At 52.1% G+C, this 22,282-nt stretch overlaps 6 protein-coding genes across 6 annotated transcripts; 4 read left to right on the top strand and 2 right to left on the bottom strand.

The window, feature by feature from the left end:
- Positions 1 to 4,456: 4,456 nt before the first annotated feature.
- On the top strand, positions 4,457 to 8,048 carry PpBr36_00888 (uncharacterized protein; the record flags this gene model as incomplete). The annotated part of the gene is made up of 2 exons (XM_029888077.1): positions 4,457 to 6,493; positions 6,609 to 8,048. The coding sequence occupies 2 exons, from the start codon at positions 4,457 to 4,459 to the stop codon at positions 8,046 to 8,048; spliced, it is 3,477 nt and encodes a 1,158-aa protein (XP_029751893.1).
- Positions 8,049 to 9,484: 1,436 nt separating this feature from the next.
- Positions 9,485 to 10,532, bottom strand: PpBr36_00887 (uncharacterized protein; the record flags this gene model as incomplete). The annotated part of the gene is made up of 2 exons (XM_029888076.1): positions 9,485 to 9,777; positions 9,899 to 10,532. The coding sequence occupies 2 exons, from the start codon at positions 10,530 to 10,532 to the stop codon at positions 9,485 to 9,487; spliced, it is 927 nt and encodes a 308-aa protein (XP_029751886.1).
- An 893-nt stretch (positions 10,533 to 11,425) lies between these two features.
- On the top strand, positions 11,426 to 12,423 carry PpBr36_00886 (uncharacterized protein; the record flags this gene model as incomplete). The annotated part of the gene is made up of 3 exons (XM_029888075.1): positions 11,426 to 11,590; positions 11,728 to 11,997; positions 12,076 to 12,423. The coding sequence occupies 3 exons, from the start codon at positions 11,426 to 11,428 to the stop codon at positions 12,421 to 12,423; spliced, it is 783 nt and encodes a 260-aa protein (XP_029751885.1).
- Positions 12,424 to 15,050: 2,627 nt separating this feature from the next.
- PpBr36_00885 (uncharacterized protein) lies at positions 15,051 to 16,870 on the top strand (the record flags this gene model as incomplete). Its single annotated transcript, XM_029888074.1, has 2 exons — positions 15,051 to 15,582; positions 15,675 to 16,870. The coding sequence occupies 2 exons, from the start codon at positions 15,051 to 15,053 to the stop codon at positions 16,868 to 16,870; spliced, it is 1,728 nt and encodes a 575-aa protein (XP_029751888.1).
- Positions 16,871 to 17,616: 746 nt separating this feature from the next.
- PpBr36_00884 (uncharacterized protein) lies at positions 17,617 to 19,170 on the top strand (the record flags this gene model as incomplete). The annotated part of the gene is made up of 1 exon (XM_029888073.1): positions 17,617 to 19,170. The coding sequence occupies one exon, from the start codon at positions 17,617 to 17,619 to the stop codon at positions 19,168 to 19,170; it is 1,554 nt and encodes a 517-aa protein (XP_029751887.1).
- A 387-nt stretch (positions 19,171 to 19,557) lies between these two features.
- On the bottom strand, positions 19,558 to 20,896 carry PpBr36_00883 (uncharacterized protein; the record flags this gene model as incomplete). The annotated part of the gene is made up of 3 exons (XM_029888072.1): positions 19,558 to 20,164; positions 20,317 to 20,648; positions 20,768 to 20,896. The coding sequence occupies 3 exons, from the start codon at positions 20,894 to 20,896 to the stop codon at positions 19,558 to 19,560; spliced, it is 1,068 nt and encodes a 355-aa protein (XP_029751890.1).
- Between the last annotated feature and the right edge of the window lie 1,386 nt (positions 20,897 to 22,282).

The following is a 22,282-nucleotide window of genomic DNA, read 5'->3' as shown; positions in this document are numbered from 1 at the left end:
CCCCCCCCAATATTTGGGTGAAACATGGCGGAAGTTCGCACAAGGTTGGCGTAATACTGCTGGAGGTAGCACACAGGTGGTTGGTTAACGACCACAGAGATGTCAAACTACAACGGATGGCACCGGATCTTAGGACACCAGAGCGTTCAGATGTCTTTCATAGTCTATTTTCGGGATTACTTTGTCAAGGTTGAGACAAGGTAGGAAATTCTTAGCTCGATATTGGTGAGTTCTGTAAGTTCAACGGCCCAAAATCCGCCTGTAGACCTCGCGACCTTCACGCATACGAAAGCCGTACAAGGGAATCACTGACAGAGGTAGATATGTTTATCCCTATGCTATGTAGCAGCTGTTCTCTTAGAAACTAGCAAATATCGGCATTGCCTCGGGTGGATGCATGTCGTTGCTATTTACAATAGACCCGACTGCGTCATTCTGTCAGCTGGTATACGTTGAGGCATGTCAAAAGCGAAATGTTGTGGTCGGATGAGCTTGCGAAAACGAAACAATCCGTTTGTCAATATGTTCTTTATAATGCCGAGAATCAAACAATACCGTTCCCGGGCCGGATTTAGGATCCGCAACCAGAGAAAGATCAAAAGAACTCAACAATTCTACCTAAATTGAAACCATTGGCTGACTTGGCTGATGACTTGACTGGCTGGGGTCTACGAACATTAGTACCCTACCTGTGTACCTAAGTACCTAGGGTCAAGTAAATTCACAAAGCTGTTCTTGGTGTACAAACATTTCTGTGTTCTGTTCAACCGCTGTCCTCATGTACAGGGATAGAGTTGCAGCACTGGTGAGCTGGGATGGGACTGGTTGTTTAATGGCCAGTTGGTGAGGCTTGATTGACGCCAGATCCAACTTCAGGACTTAACCCTCCGGACATGTACCGGAGATAGAGGGCACGGTTTTACCACGTCCTTTGAGCCAAGCGCCCAAAGGTCAGTTGTTTCACCACCATCTTACGCCGACCAGGACACGCAGGGCGTCGTTCCTGGAATGCCTGACCGTGCTGGCGCGTGCGTTTGGCTTGCATCCAAGATCAAGATGCCTTGGCGTACACTGTTATAGCGCTACCGCGTGCATACCTGCCAAGCCGCCGCGGGGTCCTGTTTGTCCAGTGGGGTCTGTGCCATGCTGATTTGTTGATTGGGCTTGCCGCCTGCCTTGTGCTTCACCGCTCAATGCAGACGGGATTTTTGGGTGGGTGGAGGCACTGAGGCTATCGAACTACAGTACAGTACAGTATGGCGATTTGTCATAGTTAAAGTTGCTGGGATAATCCATTCAGAGGCGCGCCACTATGATCTGGCCCTCGACAGGATTGAACATCAGGTACGGCGTGCCAGGTTGGTCTTAAAACGCCGATATTGCACGCACCTAGGCAGTCGTGTGGACTATTACGGTGTAGAACCTAATCAAGATCGACCAAGCTAGGCAGCTTTTTGACGGACCCTACTACGGAGACACCACCTCGATCAACAAGAAGCTCACCGCCCTTTTCGGGTTAAGGCGATCAAGATAAATTTGCCCAACTCAGGTGGTAGCAAACACTATTAAGGGCATCCATCATTCACAGCTTGGCCCAGTTTGGATGGATGGAACAAAAGTTCTAGACCAGGTGGCACAAGCATGCTGGTACTTTGGTCGGAATTTGAATTCCGGGAGGATGGCGGATCTCTCGATGGATTGGGCGAGAATGACTGAATGTGAGATCGCAGAGTGTAATGTACTGCATTGTACCTGGACTCTCTTGGCCCCCCATTTCCATAATAAGCACATGCTCCGTAGTAATCGGTCAGGTGGAAGCAACTGAGGACCCTGATTTACCTGCATAGTCTCATTACAATACGCGGCCGCAAGCAATGCAAGGTCGGGAGGACGCGCCATCCGTTTCCAAGGCGTGCGCCTCGTCTGCCAGGTTCCTTGGTCGATGATCGATAAATAGAAGTAAATAGGCTGGCTTGGCCGGCCTAGGGTAAGAAGTTCTTCTGTGGCATGGCATACCTGCAGCAGCCCACGAGGCACCGAGTACATGCAAGGCACCGTCAATTTAGGTCCCCAAAGCAGCTTGCTTCTATTCTGTTCTTGCAAAATGTAATTACGGACGAATAAAGTTAAGTAAGGGCTGGGCAGCTTTTTCCGCCGTACCTATTGTGAGACAAAAAAAATGAACTAAAAGATGCTATTTTTCTTCTCTTTTCTCTTTTTTTTTTTTTTTTTCTTATAGGACGCGTGATCTCTAGTTAGCAAGGTTCGTGAGCTAATGGTCAGATACCTGGTAACGAAGATGTGCGCACGAAACAGGAATGACGGTTGTGCTCGAGTCAAGCCAGACACTGCCTCAACTGCCAACTTGTTTGAAGACCCTGCGTCTCATCTCCCACAACTTGATGGTTACGGCATATTGCCCTTGTAGTGTATTATTTGTATTACATACGGCATATATTTAGTCTCTATTCCTGTATTGGTAAATTGGGACGTTCTTGAAGTTTCTAGCCTTTCCCTGAAGCCGTCACCAGATCTCAGCTTAATGAATAATCAAAAGAAAATCGCCCCCCCATCCATGTCGTAGTAGCGCCAATCGGCAAATAACCAAGTCCCCTATAGAACTTCGGACGACATAGTTATATCGAACGACCCCGTAGACATTATATGCGCGCCTTGTTCTAGAAATCGCTACCGATATGTTGCAGGTGGGAATAGGTATTCTTCTTACTAAAAGGATGTTTCATAGCAAACATTCTTCTATGTACACAAATAAATAATATACCGTACCTTATCTCGGCTTAATAGGATTACTGTACAGTAGACACAGAATGTATGTTTTCGCCGATTAAGTTGCGCACATGCTTTGCTATCCAATGCTAGAGGGACTTTGACTGTACCTGCCCAAGTATAGGTACTTTGCTCTGCGGGACCTGGCCGTCTCTGTGCCCTGGGTGTATGACCCACCTCGACCCATTTATATCGCGGCTATGACGTTATGCACTTATTCTCTCGACATTGCCCCGCTTATTGCCCACAGAATGAAAAGGGGGATCGTAGAGGTCGCAGTGGCCAAAGTCCTCGAGTTGCATCGGCTGCACGTCACTCGTTCCCAGCTTGTCCTCCGGCAGTGTTGTATTCTTTGCACCCCCTCATTGTCGCATTTTTCTCATCAAACTGCGCTTTCTCGTCTCGCCAAATTCCGTGGCATGGTCGAACTTACTCGAACAGTTGCCCATCCTCAAGGCTGATGGCAAGGAAACTTTTTTTTTTTCCGGTGGAGGCGGTTGAATATGTATCCATTGGGTTTATGAGGTTTAAATGGGTTATGCTGTACACACCCTGGCCGCAAAATGGTTGTTTCGCCCAAAGTTTGTGCCTTTTGTAACCACATCCATGGTGAGCCTATGACGGCGGAGCCCGCCAGTGACGACATCGCGAGTAAAAAGGCAAATAAAGTCAATTCCGCCCCCTTACCCAGCATTCATATTATAAGGACCAGACCTTGTTCAGCAGCGATTTTCCAAAAACCACACCGCTAATATTGTCGGTACTGTACACTTGGTAAGGTACACATTACTGAATTACTACCACCCCATCACTCACTACTCCGACCCGATTCGGTACGGTTGCTTTTGGTTGACTAGCACCTTACCATACCTCCTTTTATTTATTCAGTCCATCCTCTGGCCATTACAATTTTGCTTGGCTGTTCCTCGTGGAGCACTCACTGAGAATTTACACGATAAATATTTGAGTTGCACGAGCGGAGGTAAGTACGTGTGCATACGTCAAGATTCTTTGCCCACAGGTATTCTTTCCGTCCCAAGGCGCCGATCCCTGTCAGCTTGCTCCACCAACTACCTCATTTTTGATTTCCCACCAGTACCTAGGTACTTAGTACATACACCACTACCAGCCGTTCGCCATCTGCCATTCGTTCGTGTCTCCAATCCCGTCTTTCAGCTCGCCCTCCCCAAACTGCCATCAAACCCCCGACGATCACCACAACTAATGTTCGCACTAATCCCCTCCCGGCGAAACTAGCCTGGTTACCTTGCCCCTTGGTGTTCTTGAGTACTCCTTTCTGGCATCTCTTGAACCGTTTTTCGAACTTGGTACTTTAGTCTTTTTAGTACCTTTCGTTTCTTTTTATTTTGCCCTTTTTTCCCTTTTTTTGTGCCCTCCCCTGGAAACATTAGTGTCGCCGCCTTGGGCAAACATGCACGCGAATGCGCGCACATCTTGAGCCTAGGGATCCTTACATACAGGTACTTGTGGCGAGCCAATTGGCCACACGAGATCGTTAGCTAAAGACTTTGTCTTGTTCCTCTAGACATCCTAATCTTACTTGGTTACCCGTCATCACGATGTCGGACTCATGAGCACCAAAGAAGCACGCGCTGGATGGTCTATCACCTGTCGTCGAGTCGCCGCGAACCGAACTCCCCGGGACGATATGCCTCCAGAACAGCCGCAGCCACCCAGGAATAGTGACCGCACGGTCCACTACAGCATGAAGACCTCTTCGAGACCTGGCTCTACCCCGGGGCAGGGCAATGCATCGGCCTTCCGTTCGACCAAGCCCTCCACCACCCCGACCGTGCAGTCACCCTACTTCGCCTGCTCAGTGGGCCAGCCCTATCCTCCCAAACTCTCACCGTCGAACACCGCCGGCCACCGCTTGACTACGCCCCAAGTCAGCCATGATACATCACAGGCCCGGACTCCGAGTCCAAATTACTTCGCCCTAGTTGTCGAGCCAACTCCAGACCCAAGAGACACATCGATGCTCCCCCGTGAGAACTGGAGTCCGGCTACGTCATCGGTCAAGTCGTTTGCAGCCGCCATCCCCAAGCAGCTTCCACTGGACGCCAACCCCGAGTTTGAGGCTTTCAGGAGGCAGGCAGACGCGAACCGGGGCGCCTCAGGATTCAACCTGGCTACTTCTCACTTTGGCGTTGGCGGAGCCTGGCCATCAAAGACCGATACAGACAACGACACCTCGTTATCGGGGGCTAGACGACCGCGTGTTCCTAGATGGCACACGCACGGTAGCAACATGTCTATTGGAACGGCCTCTCCAATGCGCGCACCTGGAACGACAGTGGCTCCCTCAGTAGCAGCCCTTGAGCAACAGGGGCGACAACAACCACAGCCACCGCGACCTTCTCTACCGACAAAGTCATCCTCTGTCGGCGGATACCAACCGTCAGCAAGCCGCATGGACATCGACATGGACGCTAGCAACCTACATGATTCCGCTTACGTGTCCGAGGACTCAAAGAGGAATTCGGAAGATGTTCCCATCAATCCGCCGTCACCTCGTCAGACATCTTTCTTCGAGTCTCCGGGTCTGGTCGAGTCCAATACGGATCACAGAACATCTTTGTCGGCCGTCGAGGATCGACACCCGCGACTGTCTATACCGCAGGGTAAGCTCGACCCACCGACTCCGGCGCCACAGAGCAGACCAGTGAGGGCCGGTACTCTGCCGAATCCTGCCGCCGATTCATCTTCACCTGCCATGATTCACCCGTCCGAGCTTAAGAGCATAATTCAAGATTCGTCACCCGATGACTTGTTATTGCTGGATTTGAGGGTCTCTACGCTGTACCAGACCTCGCGAATTGAGGGTGCCCTCAACCTTTGTATCCCAACGACGCTCTTGAAACGGGCAACTTTTGATTTACAGAAGCTTCGACAGACGTTTCAGACGGACGAGCACCAGGATAAGTTTGCGTGTTGGCAAGAGACCAAGTTTCTGGTGGTATATGATGCTCACTCAGCCAATACGCGCGATGCGACATCCTGCATCAACATGTTGAAAAAGTTTACCGCTGCTGGATATAATGGTAAAGCCTGCATCCTGCGCGGCGGATTTAATGCATTCGCGGCGGCATATCCGCAGCTGATTGATCGACGTCACGGAGGTGAACGGGCCGGAAAACCAAGCTTGACGCTCAAGTCGGGCGACGATGGCGAAAGGCCATCTGTCGCCCCCGTGATTGGTGGTGTTATGCTGCCGACCGGCACTGACGCGGTGCCCAATCCTTTCTTCAGCAACATTCGCCAGAATATGGACCTTGCCGATGGTGTCGGGCAGATGGATATCTCCGTGCCTTCCAATCTGAATAATAAAGGCCTGCCTGCCTGGCTTAGTCAGGTCGCTGAAAAGGCCGACCATGGAAAGCAAGTTTCCGACCGGTTCCTCACTATTGAGAAGAAGGAGCAAGCGCGGATGCGGAAAGCCTACACGGCGTACAAATCCAACACGTCGTCCCTCACGCCTGGTTCGAGTACTGTCGAAATCTCGGGCATTGAGAAAGGAGACAAGAATCGGTATAATAATATTTTCCCGTTTGAGCATTCTCGAGTGAGGTTAGATGGCCGACAGCAGGGCGAGAGCGACTACATCAATGCCAGCCATATCAAAGCGACCAGGAGTCACAAGAAGTATATTGCCAGCCAGGGACCGCTACCTGCTACTTTCGAGGTTTGTGCAATGTGCTTGTCTGTGTAGAAGTCCTCGAGACTACTCTACCGAAGAAAAAAAAAAAAAAGAAGACTTGGTTTGACAAGCGTCACTGACATTTCTGTTTTGTCACTAGGACTTCTGGTCGATGATATGGGATCAAGATGTGCGAGTCATCGTTATGCTCACAGCGGAGCATGAGGGGGGACATCTCAAGTGCCATCCATATTGGCGGGACAGGGAGTTTGGGCCGCTCAAGCTTCGCTCACTGGGCGAGAAAAAGGTTTCTCTTGATATTGATAAAGCCCAATCCACTTCGGACAACAGCAGCCCAACGCCCAAAAGCCAGAATGCGAGCACCCCTGGGCCACAAAACACACAGAAGCAGACTGTCACCGAGAGCCGTCGGCGTGCCAATACCACCACCACCAACCCACTCAAGCCCGACAACGAGAGCTTCTTCAAGACCCAGGCCCAATCTCCACAAGATGTGCCGATTGTGGTTGTTCGCAAGTTTGCTCTCAGTCATGCTGCGCATCCCTTTGCTCCAATTCGTGAGATCACGCACCTTCACTACTCATCGTGGCCAGACTTTGGCGCCCCGGCACAACCCAGCCATCTGCTTGCACTTGTGGAACTCGCAAACTCAATGCAACTTGCCGCATACCCGGTGGATGTGAACTCTGCGATAGCCAGCTCTGAGCGTGGTGCCAGCAGATTGTCGTCTCAGAATAGTGGCAGCCGCGATCTAGTTGGATCGAATGCTAGTAAATTTGGCAAGACCAATTCATGGCAGGATGAGCCCCTTATGGACCCGGATGCGCGGCCCATGCTGGTACATTGTTCTGCCGGCTGTGGCAGAACGGGTACTTTCTGCACAGTGGATAGTGTGGTAGATATGCTTAAGAGGCAACGGCAGCGGGCAGCCCGCAGACTCAGTGCAGCAGCAGCCGCCCGTGAAAAGAGAGTCCGACGAGAGGGGGTTAAGCGCAAACTCGAGCAACGGGACATGGATGGAGACGTGTCAATGGCGGGCATTGCTGCAGAGGAGAAAGACCGTAGTCTTCGGCGGGATAGCGTCAGCGTCAGCCCCACGCGAGCATCATTCACAGATTCGCCCTTATTCTCCTCACCACCCAAGTTTCCATTTCCAAGCATCGCCGAAACCAGGGAGTCGGGAGGCGGCTGTTTCAGCGGTAGCGATGAGGGCACAGGCTACTCGTACTCTTCATCATCTGACGAGCAACAGTTGCAGCACTCGCCGACGAAAAGCGCGTCAGAGGCCGGCTCTATGGTCGGGCTGGATACCGCTTGGATGGACGACGACAGCATCGACCTGATCGCGGCCACGGTGGAAGAGTTTCGAGGCCAGCGTCTCAGCATGGTACAAACCATCCGTCAATTCGTACTCTGCTACGAGACTGTGCTGGAATGGGTCGCGCGCCTGCAGCAGCGGACACACTCTGGGGCCGAGGGCGGACTGCCGGTGTTCTCTGCGGCTTCGGCACCGGGTCGGGTGGCGAGGTCGACAAAGCGCAGCGGGAGTTTGCAGGGCGAAGCGAAGCAAGCTGTGTAATACCAGCTGCTTTGTTTTGCGCAGAATGCATAACATGCCCTTATGATAATTTTATATATACCCTCATGAGTATTGACTGGCATGTATTCTCGTCGTGTGCGAGGGACCGGAGCTATGTCATGACCCTTCTACTAGCAAGCATAGCAGGCGAGCATTAGAATGGGGAAACACTATGATAATCTTGCTCTCAAGTTGCCCACTTTTTTACAGTGGGCAATTTCTTTTTCTTTTTCTTTTTTCCCTTTTTTTTTTTTTTTTTTTTTTTTTTTTTTCTTGTCCTGCATATGCCAGAGGCATTGTACTAGGTAACAACAACACGAATGTTTAGTACGTCACAGAAATTGGGGTTTGATTTTGGTTTTTTTTCTGCTTTTTGTTTTCTTTGTTTCCTTTTTTGAGACGTATTTCTTTACTGATGACGTCTATTTTCTCTGGTTTGCTCATTGGGATCGTTGGGTTTTGGTGTGGACGTAATGTATGGATTCAAGTCTTTTAAGACACTGCATCGGTATCCCTTTTGGGCGTTAGGGCAAGGACAACGGGCTCTTATCCCAGGTTTTGCACTAGGCTTGGGCAATTGGCATACAAAAAGAAACAAACATATTTAACATGGCAGGGAGGTGTTGGGTTTTGATTGGTTTTCGAGGAGGTGGTGGTGGAAGGTCTGCTCGGAAAGTAATATTCTTGGCGACAATGCGACAGATGTTCTATATTGATTGATTCTTGTTTGTAGAAACACGCTATATAAATACACTTGATACGTGAGCTCTTAATTTTACTAGCTGTGACATAACAAATGGACTTGGGCGGTCATGCATACACGCCACGGTCATAAAAACAGACAGCCCCATGTGGTTACTTTCCCAGTCTTTCAAGTTTCGTGGCCTCTGCCTTGGCGTACCCTCCCCTTATGGCAGGCCTAAAGGCTTTTTTTTTTTTTTTTTTTATCAGTTTGTAAGTCAGGAGGACTAGGAGGGTTTGGCGACAGTTGCTTCTGAGTACTGTGCCGACCACGGAAAGCTTGGAAGCTCTTGGAGACTATAGACGCACATGCCAGGCCTTTTGCTACCTGCAGTGATCCTAGATTGTGCATGGCCATCAGCTGTTTCTCTGTTCTGGACAAGTTCGGATTACTACCGCAATCTGATGCTAGGAGCTGTGTTGTCTTCTCAAGTAGGAGCCCTTGGCGGATCTATCCTGGTGGCTTTACCAGCACAAAATGCAGGGAGATTGTGTCGGTATATGAAGCGAGGGGCTTTATAGGGCAAGCGGTGACTATTTTGATGTCAAGAATGTACTTTCAGGGCCGGGATTCACGCCTTTATTCACCTTTCCAAGCCCACCATTAGGATAGTCTCCAAGTACGCCAGTTTTCTCGCTCTCCTTGAACTTCCGGTATCAATCCCTGGATCCCTCCCAGTCAGACTCGAGACAGATTAGAGCTCATCGTGAGGTGCCTCCCTATCCCTCTCCACCCCCTTTCTGCTCGCGGCCCTCTCCTCGCGGTCAATCTTGCGATGCAGCCGCTGCATGTTCTGGTGGTGCTTCTCCCAAAAGATGCGGGCGGCGCGCCCATCCTCGGTCTCCCTGACCAGCCGCGCCTCGATGGTGAAGTTGATGTCCTTGCTGCCCTGCTCGAGCAGCGGTCGGCTGTGATCTGTCGGCCAGGCGATGACGCACGTGTCTTTTGCTCTTGTGGCGACGTAGTTGGTCAGGTCTTTGAATGTGTCTACGCGGCCCGTGAAATGTTGGCGTTAGTTTGACTGGCGCTATAATTTGAGGGGGGAGGGGGGTTGTTTTGCTTGCTTTTTTTTTTCTTGGTTTTGGTTTTGGCAAAGAAAGATGTTTACCTTCACATTTGCTTCCCTCCGCCACCCACAAAGGCAGGAACTGATATAGCTCCCCCGGCGCCGTGATCAAAACCTTGTCCTCGTCCTTCGATCCTGCCAGACTCTCGGAAAAGTCCACTATGCCCTCCTCCTCGACGACGACGACGACGCCGCTGCTACCACCACCACCACCACCACCGGCCTTCTTCTCGACCTTCTTGCTCACAACCCTGAAGAAGTGCCTGCTGCGGCCGTCCTCGGTCTCGAGCTGGGCCTGTATCCAGCCCCTCGCCAGACGCGGGACGCGCGCCCAGTCGACCAGCAGCACGTCGCGCTGCGGGCCCTTGACGTTGACGCCGTCCCAGCTGCCCGGGTAGACGCGGCCGGTGGCGAGGTCGCGGATGGCGGGGCCGTAGGGCCTGACGGCGGGGTCGGCGTCGAGGTCGGAGAACTTGTACTGCTGCGCTGGGAAGGCGGCCGAGGCGCGGCAGAGCTCGTCGAACTGCATCAGGGACGAGTCGTCGTGCGGCCAGGGCTTTTCCCAGCGCCAGCCCGACACGATGCCGTGATATGTGATGTCCCAGTTGAATGAGGCTGTGATGGGGATGGGAGAGGAGAGGAAGAGGAGGAGGATGAGAAGAGTCGGTGATGGCATGGTGCGGTACAAAAGGTAGTTCGTGCGAGATGGTTAGTAGATGCCAGACTTGGATGATTGTTGAACCAGTTTGGAAGCCTCATTTGTGTTTTTTTTTTCAAGTAATTTCTTTGCAAGGCGGAGAACGATGATATTGTGTCGTATATAAGATGGCCATAGATGCATGGCTCGGCAGCAAAGATGCCGGTGTGTTCGGCAGTTGTATCGGGGCATATTAGGCTGAATCTACAAGACCAAATTCGGTAACTTCTAAATACGTGTTGGATTCCCGAGGCTTGGCTTACGGCACTGGTAATTCTTTGAATAGAAGTCGCCCGGATGCTATATTGGTTTGGAGGTGAGAAAAGATGCGAGGGGTGTGGGAAGCACGCGTCGGGGAGACCGAACCGCGTCACGCCAGCCCTCATGTTTACACATTCACTACCGGCAGAGTTCATTTATTTATCACTTGGACAGACTTACGCAAAGCCGCAGTGACCATCTTGTCAGACTGACTGTACCAGAGACAGATTATCAGTCTTCTAAAGCAAAGAAAAAGTGAGGGTTTGTAGGGATGAGGGAGGAGGGGGAGATATCAAAGCAAAGCAGAAGGGCGTTGGAGGGAGAACGTGTAAACAGGCCAACATGCTACCAATGATCAGTCGAGTTTGCAACTTGGATCCACTGTTTTTCTTTTTGATAATCAGGATTGACCAACAGCTGCTGGAAAAGTTGATGCTCGAGACCAAACCCACACGACTTCTTTTTTCTTTACAACTTTTCCCTCTTCAACAACAACTCAACTTCATCACTGTATCACAGACTACTCGACTTGACTGCTTTTTGTCATCAACAAAACAAACTCTTTGTCTTTCTTTATCACTTTCCGACAACAAAAATTCATATCCGCCATCATGGAGCATCTGAGCGCTCAAGACATGGTCAACCAGATCCGTCGCGACCAGGACCGCAATGGACCTCCTCCGCGTCTCTGGCAGCTCATGTACGAGCATGACGGCAGCGAGTTCTACATGGATGTCGAGGATAAAGACGTGAACGAGGCCTGGGCTGACTTTGTCGTAAGTATCACTCACTCTATATTTGTTTGGCGCGTCTAACGCGTTCTTTGCCAACACGCAAGAAATGTAAAATGAAACCAAAGTGAGAGAATGAAAAAAAAGAGAGAGATATTAACCGCAATCGCCACCACGTCTAGGTGCGGGAGAGAATGCCCCGCAGGTACAACAACGACGTCATCAGGAATGAGCCTTTCATGATCAGGAACCTGGTCAAGGCCTTCCGGATGACGACGTACCAGATCCCGCCGGGACAGCTGCGCACCGCCGCCATCGCCTTCATCGACACCTGGCGCACCAACCCGCGCATCCTCGCGTCCATCGCGCACCGCGAGTACGGCAAGGGCCGCGAGTTCCTGCAGATGCACAACGTGCTGTTCCTCGAGTCCGTCCTGATCGCCCAGGCCGTGGTGCTCACCACCGCCAAGCTCTACGGCGGCTTGGCCCTCGGCTTCCGCCACGACGGCACCACCCTCCGGCGCCGCTAGGAGCGCGCCGCGGGCGAGATGCGCACCTTGGACGACGACATGGCCGCGCTCAAGGCGGCCGCCGCGACTGCCTTTGCCGGCATCGAAGACAAGGTCATGACCGAGGCCACGGACCACGTCGTGCCCACGCCCGCCGGCCGTCCGCTGGACCAGGTCGAGCTCCACGGCGCCTGCTACCTCAGGCTCAAGGCCGAGTACGAGCACAAGTTCCAGGCCAAGCTGGCCGAGATGGAGGACTTTGTCAAGGAGTGGCAGAGCCGCTGCCTCACGCTCGCTTCGCTGGCCCCCGTGCCTTTTGTCGAGGGCGAGCAGGATCTGGTTGTCGATGAGGACTGGATCGTGCTGTAGAGGATTTGAAGAAAAAGACCTCTCTCGTGGTTACTCGAGTATCAAGGCGGCCATGACAAGATTTCGGCACTACAGTACTGGAGTATAGTTTATCTGATTGGCGGCATCAGGCCCTTTACGGTGTAGGGGGACCAAAGGATACATATAAGAAACCGAGTATGGTAAAGGCGACGGACATAATCAACAACAACAACAGCACATGAATGGGAGAAGCTAGAGAAAGGGGAAACTTGATAGATGTATTTCTATTGTATGTATGTATATCACATCACCAACCACCCCATAAATCATCGAGGGGGAGCGATGACTGCTTGGAGCAGACACTGGGATCAGGCACTGATCGGCGAATCAGTTGCCTTGGTATAAGCAAACAAAATTCAGCTTGTACCCATTTGAATGGACTGTCCATCTTGGTGCCCTTTGACTGTTTACCGTAGAACACAGTTTGTCAGTGTAAACTGTGAAGTGATGACACATGAAGATCGGTTCCCTCTTGGTACAGATCGTGATGCCGTTGTTTTGACGCCGCCACTGAAGACTTTGTCTGTTTATGTTTCCTCGGTGGTGTCACTCGTGCTCGATCCGCCAGGGCTCTGCCGAGGTCAGTTTTGGTCTTCGGAGATACCATGGAGTGGCTAAATGAAGATTCAAGCTCGGGACGCGAAATGGTTAATCACTTTGGGAACAGATGGGCAACAATAGACCACCTTTTTTGTTTTTCCTCTAGTCTGGTTCTACGTGTAAATATCACGATAAGTCGGCGTGGGTAGGTAAGAGAAACAGACCCTGTCGGACTGTGGAGGTCGGGAAATAAAAAAACATCGACGATAGAGAAATGGGCCAACTCGAATCATATGCAAGGGACTGACTGTAAAGAGGCTATAGGAACTACCACGCTATTCCCCGCATTTTCCTAAAAGCTTGCATCTATGGCAACAACATAGATGGCATCGGGTGTTTATTAATCCCGATAACAATTCAAATCGGACAAGGCGGAACCAAAGTAGCAGTGCAGATACCTACAGACAGACCATGGGCGTGGTTACCACCTCCTCTGTTGCAATGGTAGATGCTATACAGTAAGTGGTAGATTGCAAAATCCCGTCGCGAAAATGGACGAATGAAAATGGCCAGAAAATAAAAAGAAAAATTCTATGTTCATGTTCAACATGCGCGAATCGCGACTCCCAACGCGACCTGCACCCGTAGTTCAGTTAGTTACCTACCTACAGTAGTCATGCATTAGATAGCTGGTCGCCACTGCTGATGAATCTTTCGACGGCTAACAAATGCCGATTCGTCAAGAACCACAACTCCAACAAAAAGAAAAGCCTTCCGAGTGATCAATCGATCCATGGAGAGCAAAAATCCAAAACAGTCGAGTAACTCCCGCGGAATGGGTTCCCTTTACCGCCCTCGTTTCGTGGTCTGACGTTGACGGCCGGCCGTATGCTCGGCGTGTTATCCTCGTGTTGCGGGACCCCTTGCACGCCAAACGAGTCAAGCAGCGCTCGACTGGATGGGGCCATGTCGTCATACCTGATTTTCCTACCCACGGAGAGACGGGTCAGCTGAACAGTGAGTGGGTGGTTCGCTCCAGATGTATTTCAGGGACAGCCTGGTTTTGGTTTCATGGGGCAACTAAAGAAAAAAAAAAAAGTTGCCCTGATCTGCGTGTGTGTACCTTTGTGCGGAAAAAGGGTTTGCAGGCAATACACTCTAATTCGAGTAGCGATAGTCACAGATCAACAGATGCCACACCCCCCGCATACTTTGTGACTATGTTCAAACCTATGACCACAATCTATGAAGAGGAACAGGTACCGGGGAACGCCAACTTAACCATAGACCCGCGTGCGGAAATCCTGGAGCCGAGTCGACTTCCCCGGGTTGTATCTCCGGTTCTGACAACAAAGTACCGCCGACATCACTCCGAGATGCTTCTTCTGGGGTTTATGGGGGATTGTGGATGACTTTTGGTTACGAAACCTGCCTGTTACAGTACCAACATTACGTAGGCGGGGACCGAAAAAGAATCAGATGACATCGTGCAATACAGAGCGAAAAAAAAAAAAAAAAAAAAAAAAAAAAAAAGTCTTCAACAGCTCCTACGTAGGTAGCAAGAAAGAAGAAAACAACCCATACCCACACACTTGGCCACCTTGACTGACGAACCAACAAGGATCACTAGTAATGTTATGGACCCTCTAAACTGGGAAAAAAAAAAAAAAAAAGTTCTGCCCCCAAGTCCCAATGGCTCCCAAGTAACGGTAATGAAATGACATGGGAAAAAATGACCATCATCTATGATTACCTGCAGGGATGGTCTCCCAAAGCCGTGTGCCAAGGGCGGCCCGCACTACTTGGCTTTGATCCACAACGCTGGGTCTCCTATTATCATAAAGAGCCTCAAGCACCCGTTCCGATCATGTCACGTAAATTTCGGTAAACCTTTCACCTCTCCAAGGTCTCGAGTCCTGACCCCGTCTGCCGTTTTCCATCTCCCCCGACGGCCTTCCTTCCAAGCCCTCATCGGCCAATCCTTGTTATTTCAACGGACGCCAGAATAACAATAACAAGAAGAAAAAAAAACATCAGTATCCTTCACAGCACAAACCAAAACAACCATGGCCGATATACAACCCGCCCGCCCCAGCTCCGGGGACAAGGCCAAGGGCCCAACAATCGAGGGAGACCACGTAGAGACCAGGAGCGGCGGGGCGGCAGACAAGCCGCTCAACGAAAAGGAGGCGCTCGAGTTCGCCCGCAACGGCGGCGACGGCGAGATGAACAGCTTGATATCGAGTCTGGAGCGCGAGCTCGAGGCCGAGGGCGGGATGAGGAACGGCTTCTTTGACCTCCAGTTCCGCAACACAAAGTACTTCAACTGGATGATCATCGCCTTTGCCTCCATGGGAGGCATGCTTTCGGGTCTGGACCAGTCCCTGATCTCGGGCGCCAACCTGTTCCTGCCCCAGGACTTGGGCTTGAGCACGCGCCAGCTCAGTCTGGTCAACTCGGCCATGCCCCTGGGTGCTGTCGGCGGCGCCTTGATCTTGAGTCCCTGCAATGAGCTATTTGGTCGTCGCATGTCCATCATGATCTCTTGCTTTTTGTACACTGTTGGAGCTGCGCTTTGCGCTGGAGCTATGAACTTTGGTATGTTGGACTTTTCTTCTTCTTCTGTTGTGTATCCGCTGCCGCCAACACAAAGAAATATCTTGCTAACCTTTCTGGCTCCTACCCAACAGGTATGATCGTCGCCGCCCGTGTCATCCTCGGCATGGGCGTCGGTCTGGAAGGCGGCACGGTCCCCGTCTACGTCGCCGAGACGGCCGAGCGTCGGATCCGCGGCAACGTCGTCTCCCTATACCAGCTCAACATCGCGCTGGGCGAGGTCCTCGGCTACGCGGTGGCGGCCATCTTCCTGCACGTCGAGGGCAACTGGCGCTGGATCCTCGGCAGCTCGCTGCTCTTCTCGACCATCATGTGGGGCGGCATGCTCTTCCTGCCCGAGAGCCCGCGCTACCTGATGCACAAGCGCCGCACGCTCGAGGCCTTCAAGGTGTGGAAGCGGATCCGCGGCACCGAGACGCCCGAGGCGCGCGAGGAGTTCTTCATCATGAAGGTGTCGGTGCTCGACGAGCAAAACGCCGTGACGGAGACGGCGCGCAACAAGCGCTTCCCCTGGATGGACTTCTTCACGGTGCCGCGGGCCAGGCGCGCGCTCGTCTACGCCAACATCATGATCCTGCTCGGCCAGCTGACCGGAGTCAACGCCATCATGTACTACATGTCGGTGCTGATGAAGCAGATCGGCTTCGACGACGAGAAGGCCACGTACATGTCCCTGGTGGGCGGCGGGTCGCTCCTCATCGGCACCATCCCGGCGTGCCTGTACATGGAGAAGTTTGGGCGGCGGTTCTGGGCCAACACGATGCTGCCGGGCTTCTTCGTGGGGCTGGTCATCATCGGCGCCAGCTACCACATCCCCATCGACACCAACACGACCGGCGCGGCGGCCTGCTACCTGGTCGGCCTGGCGCTGTACATGGGCTTCTTTGGCTGCTACGCCTGCCTGACCTGGGTGGTGCCGTCCGAGGTCTACCCGACGTACCTGCGGTCGTACGGCATGACCACCTCGTCCGGCCTGCTGTTCCTGGCGTCCTTTGTCGTGACCTACAACTTCTCGGCCATGCAGGAGGCCATGACCCGCACCGGCCTGACGCTGGGCTTCTACGGAGGCATCGCCGTGCTCGGCTGGTTCTACCAGCTGATCTTCATGCCCGAGACCAAGGACAAGACCCTCGAGGAGATCGACCAGCTGTTTGAGCGCCCCACCAGGGAGATTGTGTCGGAGAACATGCGCAACCTGTTTGGGCGCAAGAAGAGCCGCGACGATGCCGCCGCGACGGCCGTCAAGGAGGGCAAGGCCGATAGTGTTTGAGAGGGGAGTTGGAGGTCTGCTTTTCAAATCATAGAATTAGAACAGTTTAGACTAACTATTAAATCAGAGGCATATGGTATTGTAAGATTTTTATTTTTTATTTTTCTTTTTTTTATGAGGAGATAATCCTCATCACTTTAGAACTTTGATGTGGAAAGTCAAAAGGTGATCGACCTCGGGAAAAATTGGCTTGCTTGGCCAAAGGTGGGGCTAAAGTCGGTTCCCACTCGCGCTCTGGTCCTCTTCCAATTAGCACCAGGCACGTTTGAGTCACCTAACCCGTCAGCAGCTACTACAGGCAGGCTGAGCTCGGGGACCAAACCACACAGCAAGTCGCCAGACACAAAAAGATGTTTTGCTCGTGGGGCTAATCGAGCAGGAAGAGATTATGTGAGATTGAGGCTGCGGCCCGCTGCTGACAATTAACAACACAAGCACCACCACACAATGATGCTGCAGCAGATCATGCAGCGGAACAAGAATCGGGAGCCTGGGATGGTGGGGGGCAGTTTGGAGAGGCGCAGCCCGCCGCAGCCGCAGTCCTATTTTTTTTTAATTTTTTTTAATGTGTCGCGACAGGCCAGCAGGCAGCCAGAAAGATAGAGAGAGAGAGAGAAAAGAGAGAGAACGAGGGCTGTCCTTTCTAAAAATCCAAGGTTGCCCCTCTCGGCATGTTCAAAAGAAAGGTCGAACCGTCGACTCCAATACGCAAGATCCACTCCGAGTCATTTTGATTCAAATCCAAAATGTCCATCGGCGTCGGAGAGGTACTGACAGCCCTCGAGCTGGTCAAAAGTGCAATCGACATCTACAAGGAAATCACAAAGGCGCCCGAGGAAATCAAGCAGCTGAACAAGGAACTGGTCGAGCTCACAAAGCCGCTCGAGAGTCTGCTGTCTCACCTGCAGGCCCAAGCCGGAAGCAGGAGCGATGCGGCCCTCCGGAGCGTGACGGACCGAGACCGGCAGGACCTGGCCGACGCCATCCACGCGTCGCTGCGGGACTGCGGCGAGATCAAGGGCATCTTTGCCGACTTCGCGGCCAAGCGGCTGGGACAGATCGGGGACGTGCCGCTCGTCACAAAGTTTGGCTTCGTCGCCAGCGCCTACTACAAGTTTGGCGACGGCGCCGACACGGTCAAGGCGCTCATCCTCAGGATCCGGGAGCGCCAGATCGCCATACACACGTACCTGCAGCTCATCCAGGTCAAGCTGCTCGAAGAGGCTAACAAGAACATCAAGAGCTTGGGCGACAAGATCGACCAGCTGAGGAAGGATGCCGAGAAGAAGAACGCTGCCGACAAGGCCATGACCACTGACATGATCAATCAGTTCAAAAAGCTCCTGGCCAAGGAGCTGGTCGAGGCCAAAAGGGCCGAATCTGGAAAGGAAAGCAGCAGCCAACCAGCATCAGATGCCAACCAGAAGGACACCATCAAAGTGGGCAGGCCACCAGTCAGATCCAAAACACCTGAGCCGCTCGACAAGACCAAGCTTCTCCCGCCAGAGGACAACAAAAGCCACAAGCGAAGACTGAGCGCGCCGTCGGCACCGACCAAACCGCGAACACCATCACCCAAGCCGACCGATAGAACCTACTCGGTCTTGTTCGTCGACCCAAGCAACATCGGCCGCAGCTTCGTGGCCCAGGGGATCCTCCTACTCATAGACGCGTGGCTGCGCCAGAGTGCCGGCAAGCAGTACACGAACCGCATCAAAAAGGTGTCCTCGGCCGGCTTCTTTGTCAAGCGCGGCGGGGACTGCCTCGACGAGATTGAAGGGCTCAGCTATGCTCGCGAGTCGTACAGGTTCGACCTCACAGACGGCCACGGCGAAAAAAACACGGCCGCGCTGCGCGCGCTCTTTGACGAGACGACGGCAAGGACCCCGGGTGCAGAGTGGCGGCGCGGCGGAGGGGCGAGGGCAAAATACGAAAAGTTGTTTGCGCAAATGAGCCGGACGGGCATCAAGCGGGCGCACTTCAAGGACTACGACTACCTCCTGTGCTTCACGAATCGTGAGTACAGCAACCTGCACAGGCTGCGGTCCGCCATTTTGGCCAAAGACGGAAGCGATGCCTCGCCCAACGGCAAGGGGAAAATCCTGCACCTTGGCAGGTTGCTTTCAAAAGACGAGAAAGGTCTTGCGCCGGAGATATTGGCGGTCCCTCCGAACGACATGGGGGATGATGAGGCCGTTTGGAACGCCAAGATTGATGACATTAAGAGAGCGATTGACGGGTTTTTGCAAAAGAGGCTGCACGTTACGTACCCTGAGAAGCCTGGAGCGGCACAAGGCTAATGTAGTCGGTCGCTGAAATATATATGTATACCCTGTACAATTCCATGTTTGTTTGTTTTTTGCTGCCTGGGTTTCCCCATATGGTACCTTCATTTGTTTTGGGCCGGCCTAATTCAAAATATAGTGAGTCATTGTTATTTTGATATTTCATGACCAGCCGAGAGGAAAAGTGCTTTTGCCGAAAAGAAAACCATATTTGCCAACTAAGATTTACTACCTGGAACCAGAGAAGGATACTTTTTTAACGATGTCACCAGAAAACTATATTAACAATCAAATTATACTGCAACTGCAACTGCAACGAAACCAAACCCTACTAGCCCACGACTAAATTCAAGAAAAAGAAAAAAAAACAACCTCGGCATCCCCCGCCCAACATCACATCCCTTAAACAAACCTCGTCGACGCCAACGGTTGCGCGGTGCCCATGATGGCAGCCTCCTCCTTGGAGCCGGGCTCGGCCTCGGTGACGGTGTGGTCGTCCTTGACCTCCTGCCAGATGCCCTTGTAGTTGCCGATCTGGTTCGGGGTGCGGGCGCGCTTCTTGTACGAGTGGCGCCTGAACTCGACGAACCACACGACCCACCAGAACAGGGCGGCGAAGGCGGCGAAGACGGCGGCCAGCCAGGCCAGGGCGAGGAAGGCGCTCGTGGTGCGCGCCGACATGTTGAGCGCCTCGCCGCCCGAGTCCATGGCGCCCGACCCGCCGTACGCGATGGCCGTGCCCGCGATGGCCAGGACCCAGAAGGCGGCCGAGCCCAGCAGCGCAGACGTCGTCCACGCCACCACGGCGGGCCGCGTGCGCCCGGCCGCCAGGAACACAAAGGAGCCCAGCACCGCCACGCCCGTCCCGATCGTCCCGATCACCAGCATCGCCGTCATGAAGCGGCTGCCTATGGTGATGACGTCGACCAGCAGGCCCAGAGTCGTGCTCATGACTTGGATCAGGGGCACGGTGACGTTGGCCGTCGCCACGGTGAAGGTGCTGGGGATGCTGGTGGAGATTCGGCGGAGGCCGTTTTTTTTTTTTTTTTTTTTTTGGGGTTGTATGTTAGCTTCTCTCTTGTCGTTCCAAATGGATGGATACTTCTTTTTTGTATACTAGGGTCCCCTTCCAGCTCAGTGGGAAATAAACAGTGAACCAACTGACCTTTGTTCTTGTCCTCGTAGGAATAGCAATCCGTGATCCGTATCTCGGAGCGTGGGTTGAGCCGGTCCACATAGTCGCCCTCGCACTGCCGAGTGATAAACATGACATAAGCGTCCTTGACGTTGAGCGACCTAGTCACGTTGCTGATGAGCTGGCCCTGGAGGTCCTGGACGGCGCCGTTGAGCATGCCCGTCAGGTTGTTGGAGATGCCGTTGATGAGGCCGTTGATGATGCCCTGGACGCTGTTGGGGTCGGCATTGCCACTGGCCGGGCCGTTGTTGGCCGGTGTTATCTCGATCTGGCTCTGCCCTGCCTTGGTCATATTGAGCTGTGATTTTTTTTTTATTGTCAGTTTTTTTTTTTTTCCTCAGAGTTTCGTTCGAAAAAAAAAGAGATCCTGGCCCCCCTTCCCGATGACGGGTCTGCTATTTGGAATTGTTGACATACAATGAGCCACGCATCGTTGACGTTTGCGCTGCTGACCTTGCTTCCCGTAGCCAGCAGTGTTATGCCCAGTGCGACGGCGACGACGCCCATGACTATGGGAAATAAACTGCCCCAACGAATGCCCGCCATTTCGTTGACCTTTTTTTCCCTGCTTTTTTTTTATATCGGGTTTTCGCCTTTATCCCCCCCCCCTTTTTTTTTTGTTTATTTGAATTTAATGTTTTGCCGCTCGATGAGGGAAGGAGTGGTCACCCTCTCTTGGATGTGGTTTGCGATTAAGAAGGTTTTTGCTTCACCTCGCCTCTATAGGAGTATTTTCCCCCACCCTCTCTCTTGTACAAGTAACAAGTAACAAGATCACTTTTTTTAAGCAAGCAGGGGCCCAAACGGATTAAATGATGTCCAAGGCTGCGGGTTTTTTTTTAAGTTTTGAAACGTCATGGCAAAGTACCTCATGTATTCTTTTTTTTTTTTTTTTTTCTCGCACAGGCCCTAAACCGTTCGGTTATGGCGAGGGTTCCCTCTTCTTTCATTTCTTTTTCTCTCTTTCGCTTTTCATCCAATATGATCAACACAGTAAGAAAAGATGAGGAGGGGCCAACGAAATGATGAAACGTCGGACGGGGAGGGGGGGTAGATCAAGATGAGAAAATACCAGTTTATCGTCATCCTATCACTCTTTTTTTTTTCCTTCTTCTCTTCTCTATTGCATAGTACGAATTGGCAGCTTTTTCGGGTCTTACATACTGTAGCTAGACAGGAGGTCCTCGCATTTGGCAAACGGACAAAGGCACATACCCGCTATGACCTTGGCGTTCCCCGGTCCATCACATGTCATGGGCCGTGAGATTTGGGAGCGACGCCTGCCACGTCTCAGTGCTTTGCATAGGTGCCTTTTGTCCTCTTTTTTTTTTTATCGGGGGTCCGGGATGTGCCAGCATTAAGCATTTGTGGGTGTCTGGGATCGAGATAGGGAAATCTTGGCTGTAGAGGTCTATCGTACACTGTGGCTGGGAGCAACAGCAACATTTGGTTTTTGTCGTTTGTTCGGCTTTATACAAAACACCAAGATGTCGAGTGCTCGTCTGTTGTTTGCTTTTTTATTTTTTATTTCTTTTTTTATTAGCAGCCAGCTCTATCGTCCTTACATAGTGTGTGTGTGTGTGTGTGTGGTGGATGATGGCTCGCATGAAAGCTGCTGCAAGTTCTCATCTTGGGCTTTTGCTGTCATGGACCCACCAGATCTGTCTGGGTATGCCGATGGTATTGCACGTTTTGGGATGATAGAAGTCCACCGAACAGATCAAATGATTTATTTGGATTTCGCCACACGGGCAAAAGGCCTCCACGCGGCACCAGTCTCTTTGCCGCCAAGGGAAATCGAACCCTCTGGCCACTTATGACGTCTATACAGGGAGGGATTTGATCTTGTATGATTAAACCAGAGGTAGTTATCAGTGGTTACAAGAAGAGGGCAAAAAAAAAAAAAAAAAAAAAAAAAAAAAAAAAAAAAAA

Source organism: Pyricularia pennisetigena, chromosome 2, assembly GCF_004337985.1.
Source record: "Pyricularia pennisetigena strain Br36 chromosome 2, whole genome shotgun sequence".
Classification (NCBI taxonomy): Eukaryota; Fungi; Ascomycota; class Sordariomycetes; order Magnaporthales; family Pyriculariaceae; genus Pyricularia; species Pyricularia pennisetigena.
The sequence above is the reverse complement of the archived record's forward strand: the minus strand, read 5'-3'. Positions and strand labels throughout refer to the sequence as shown.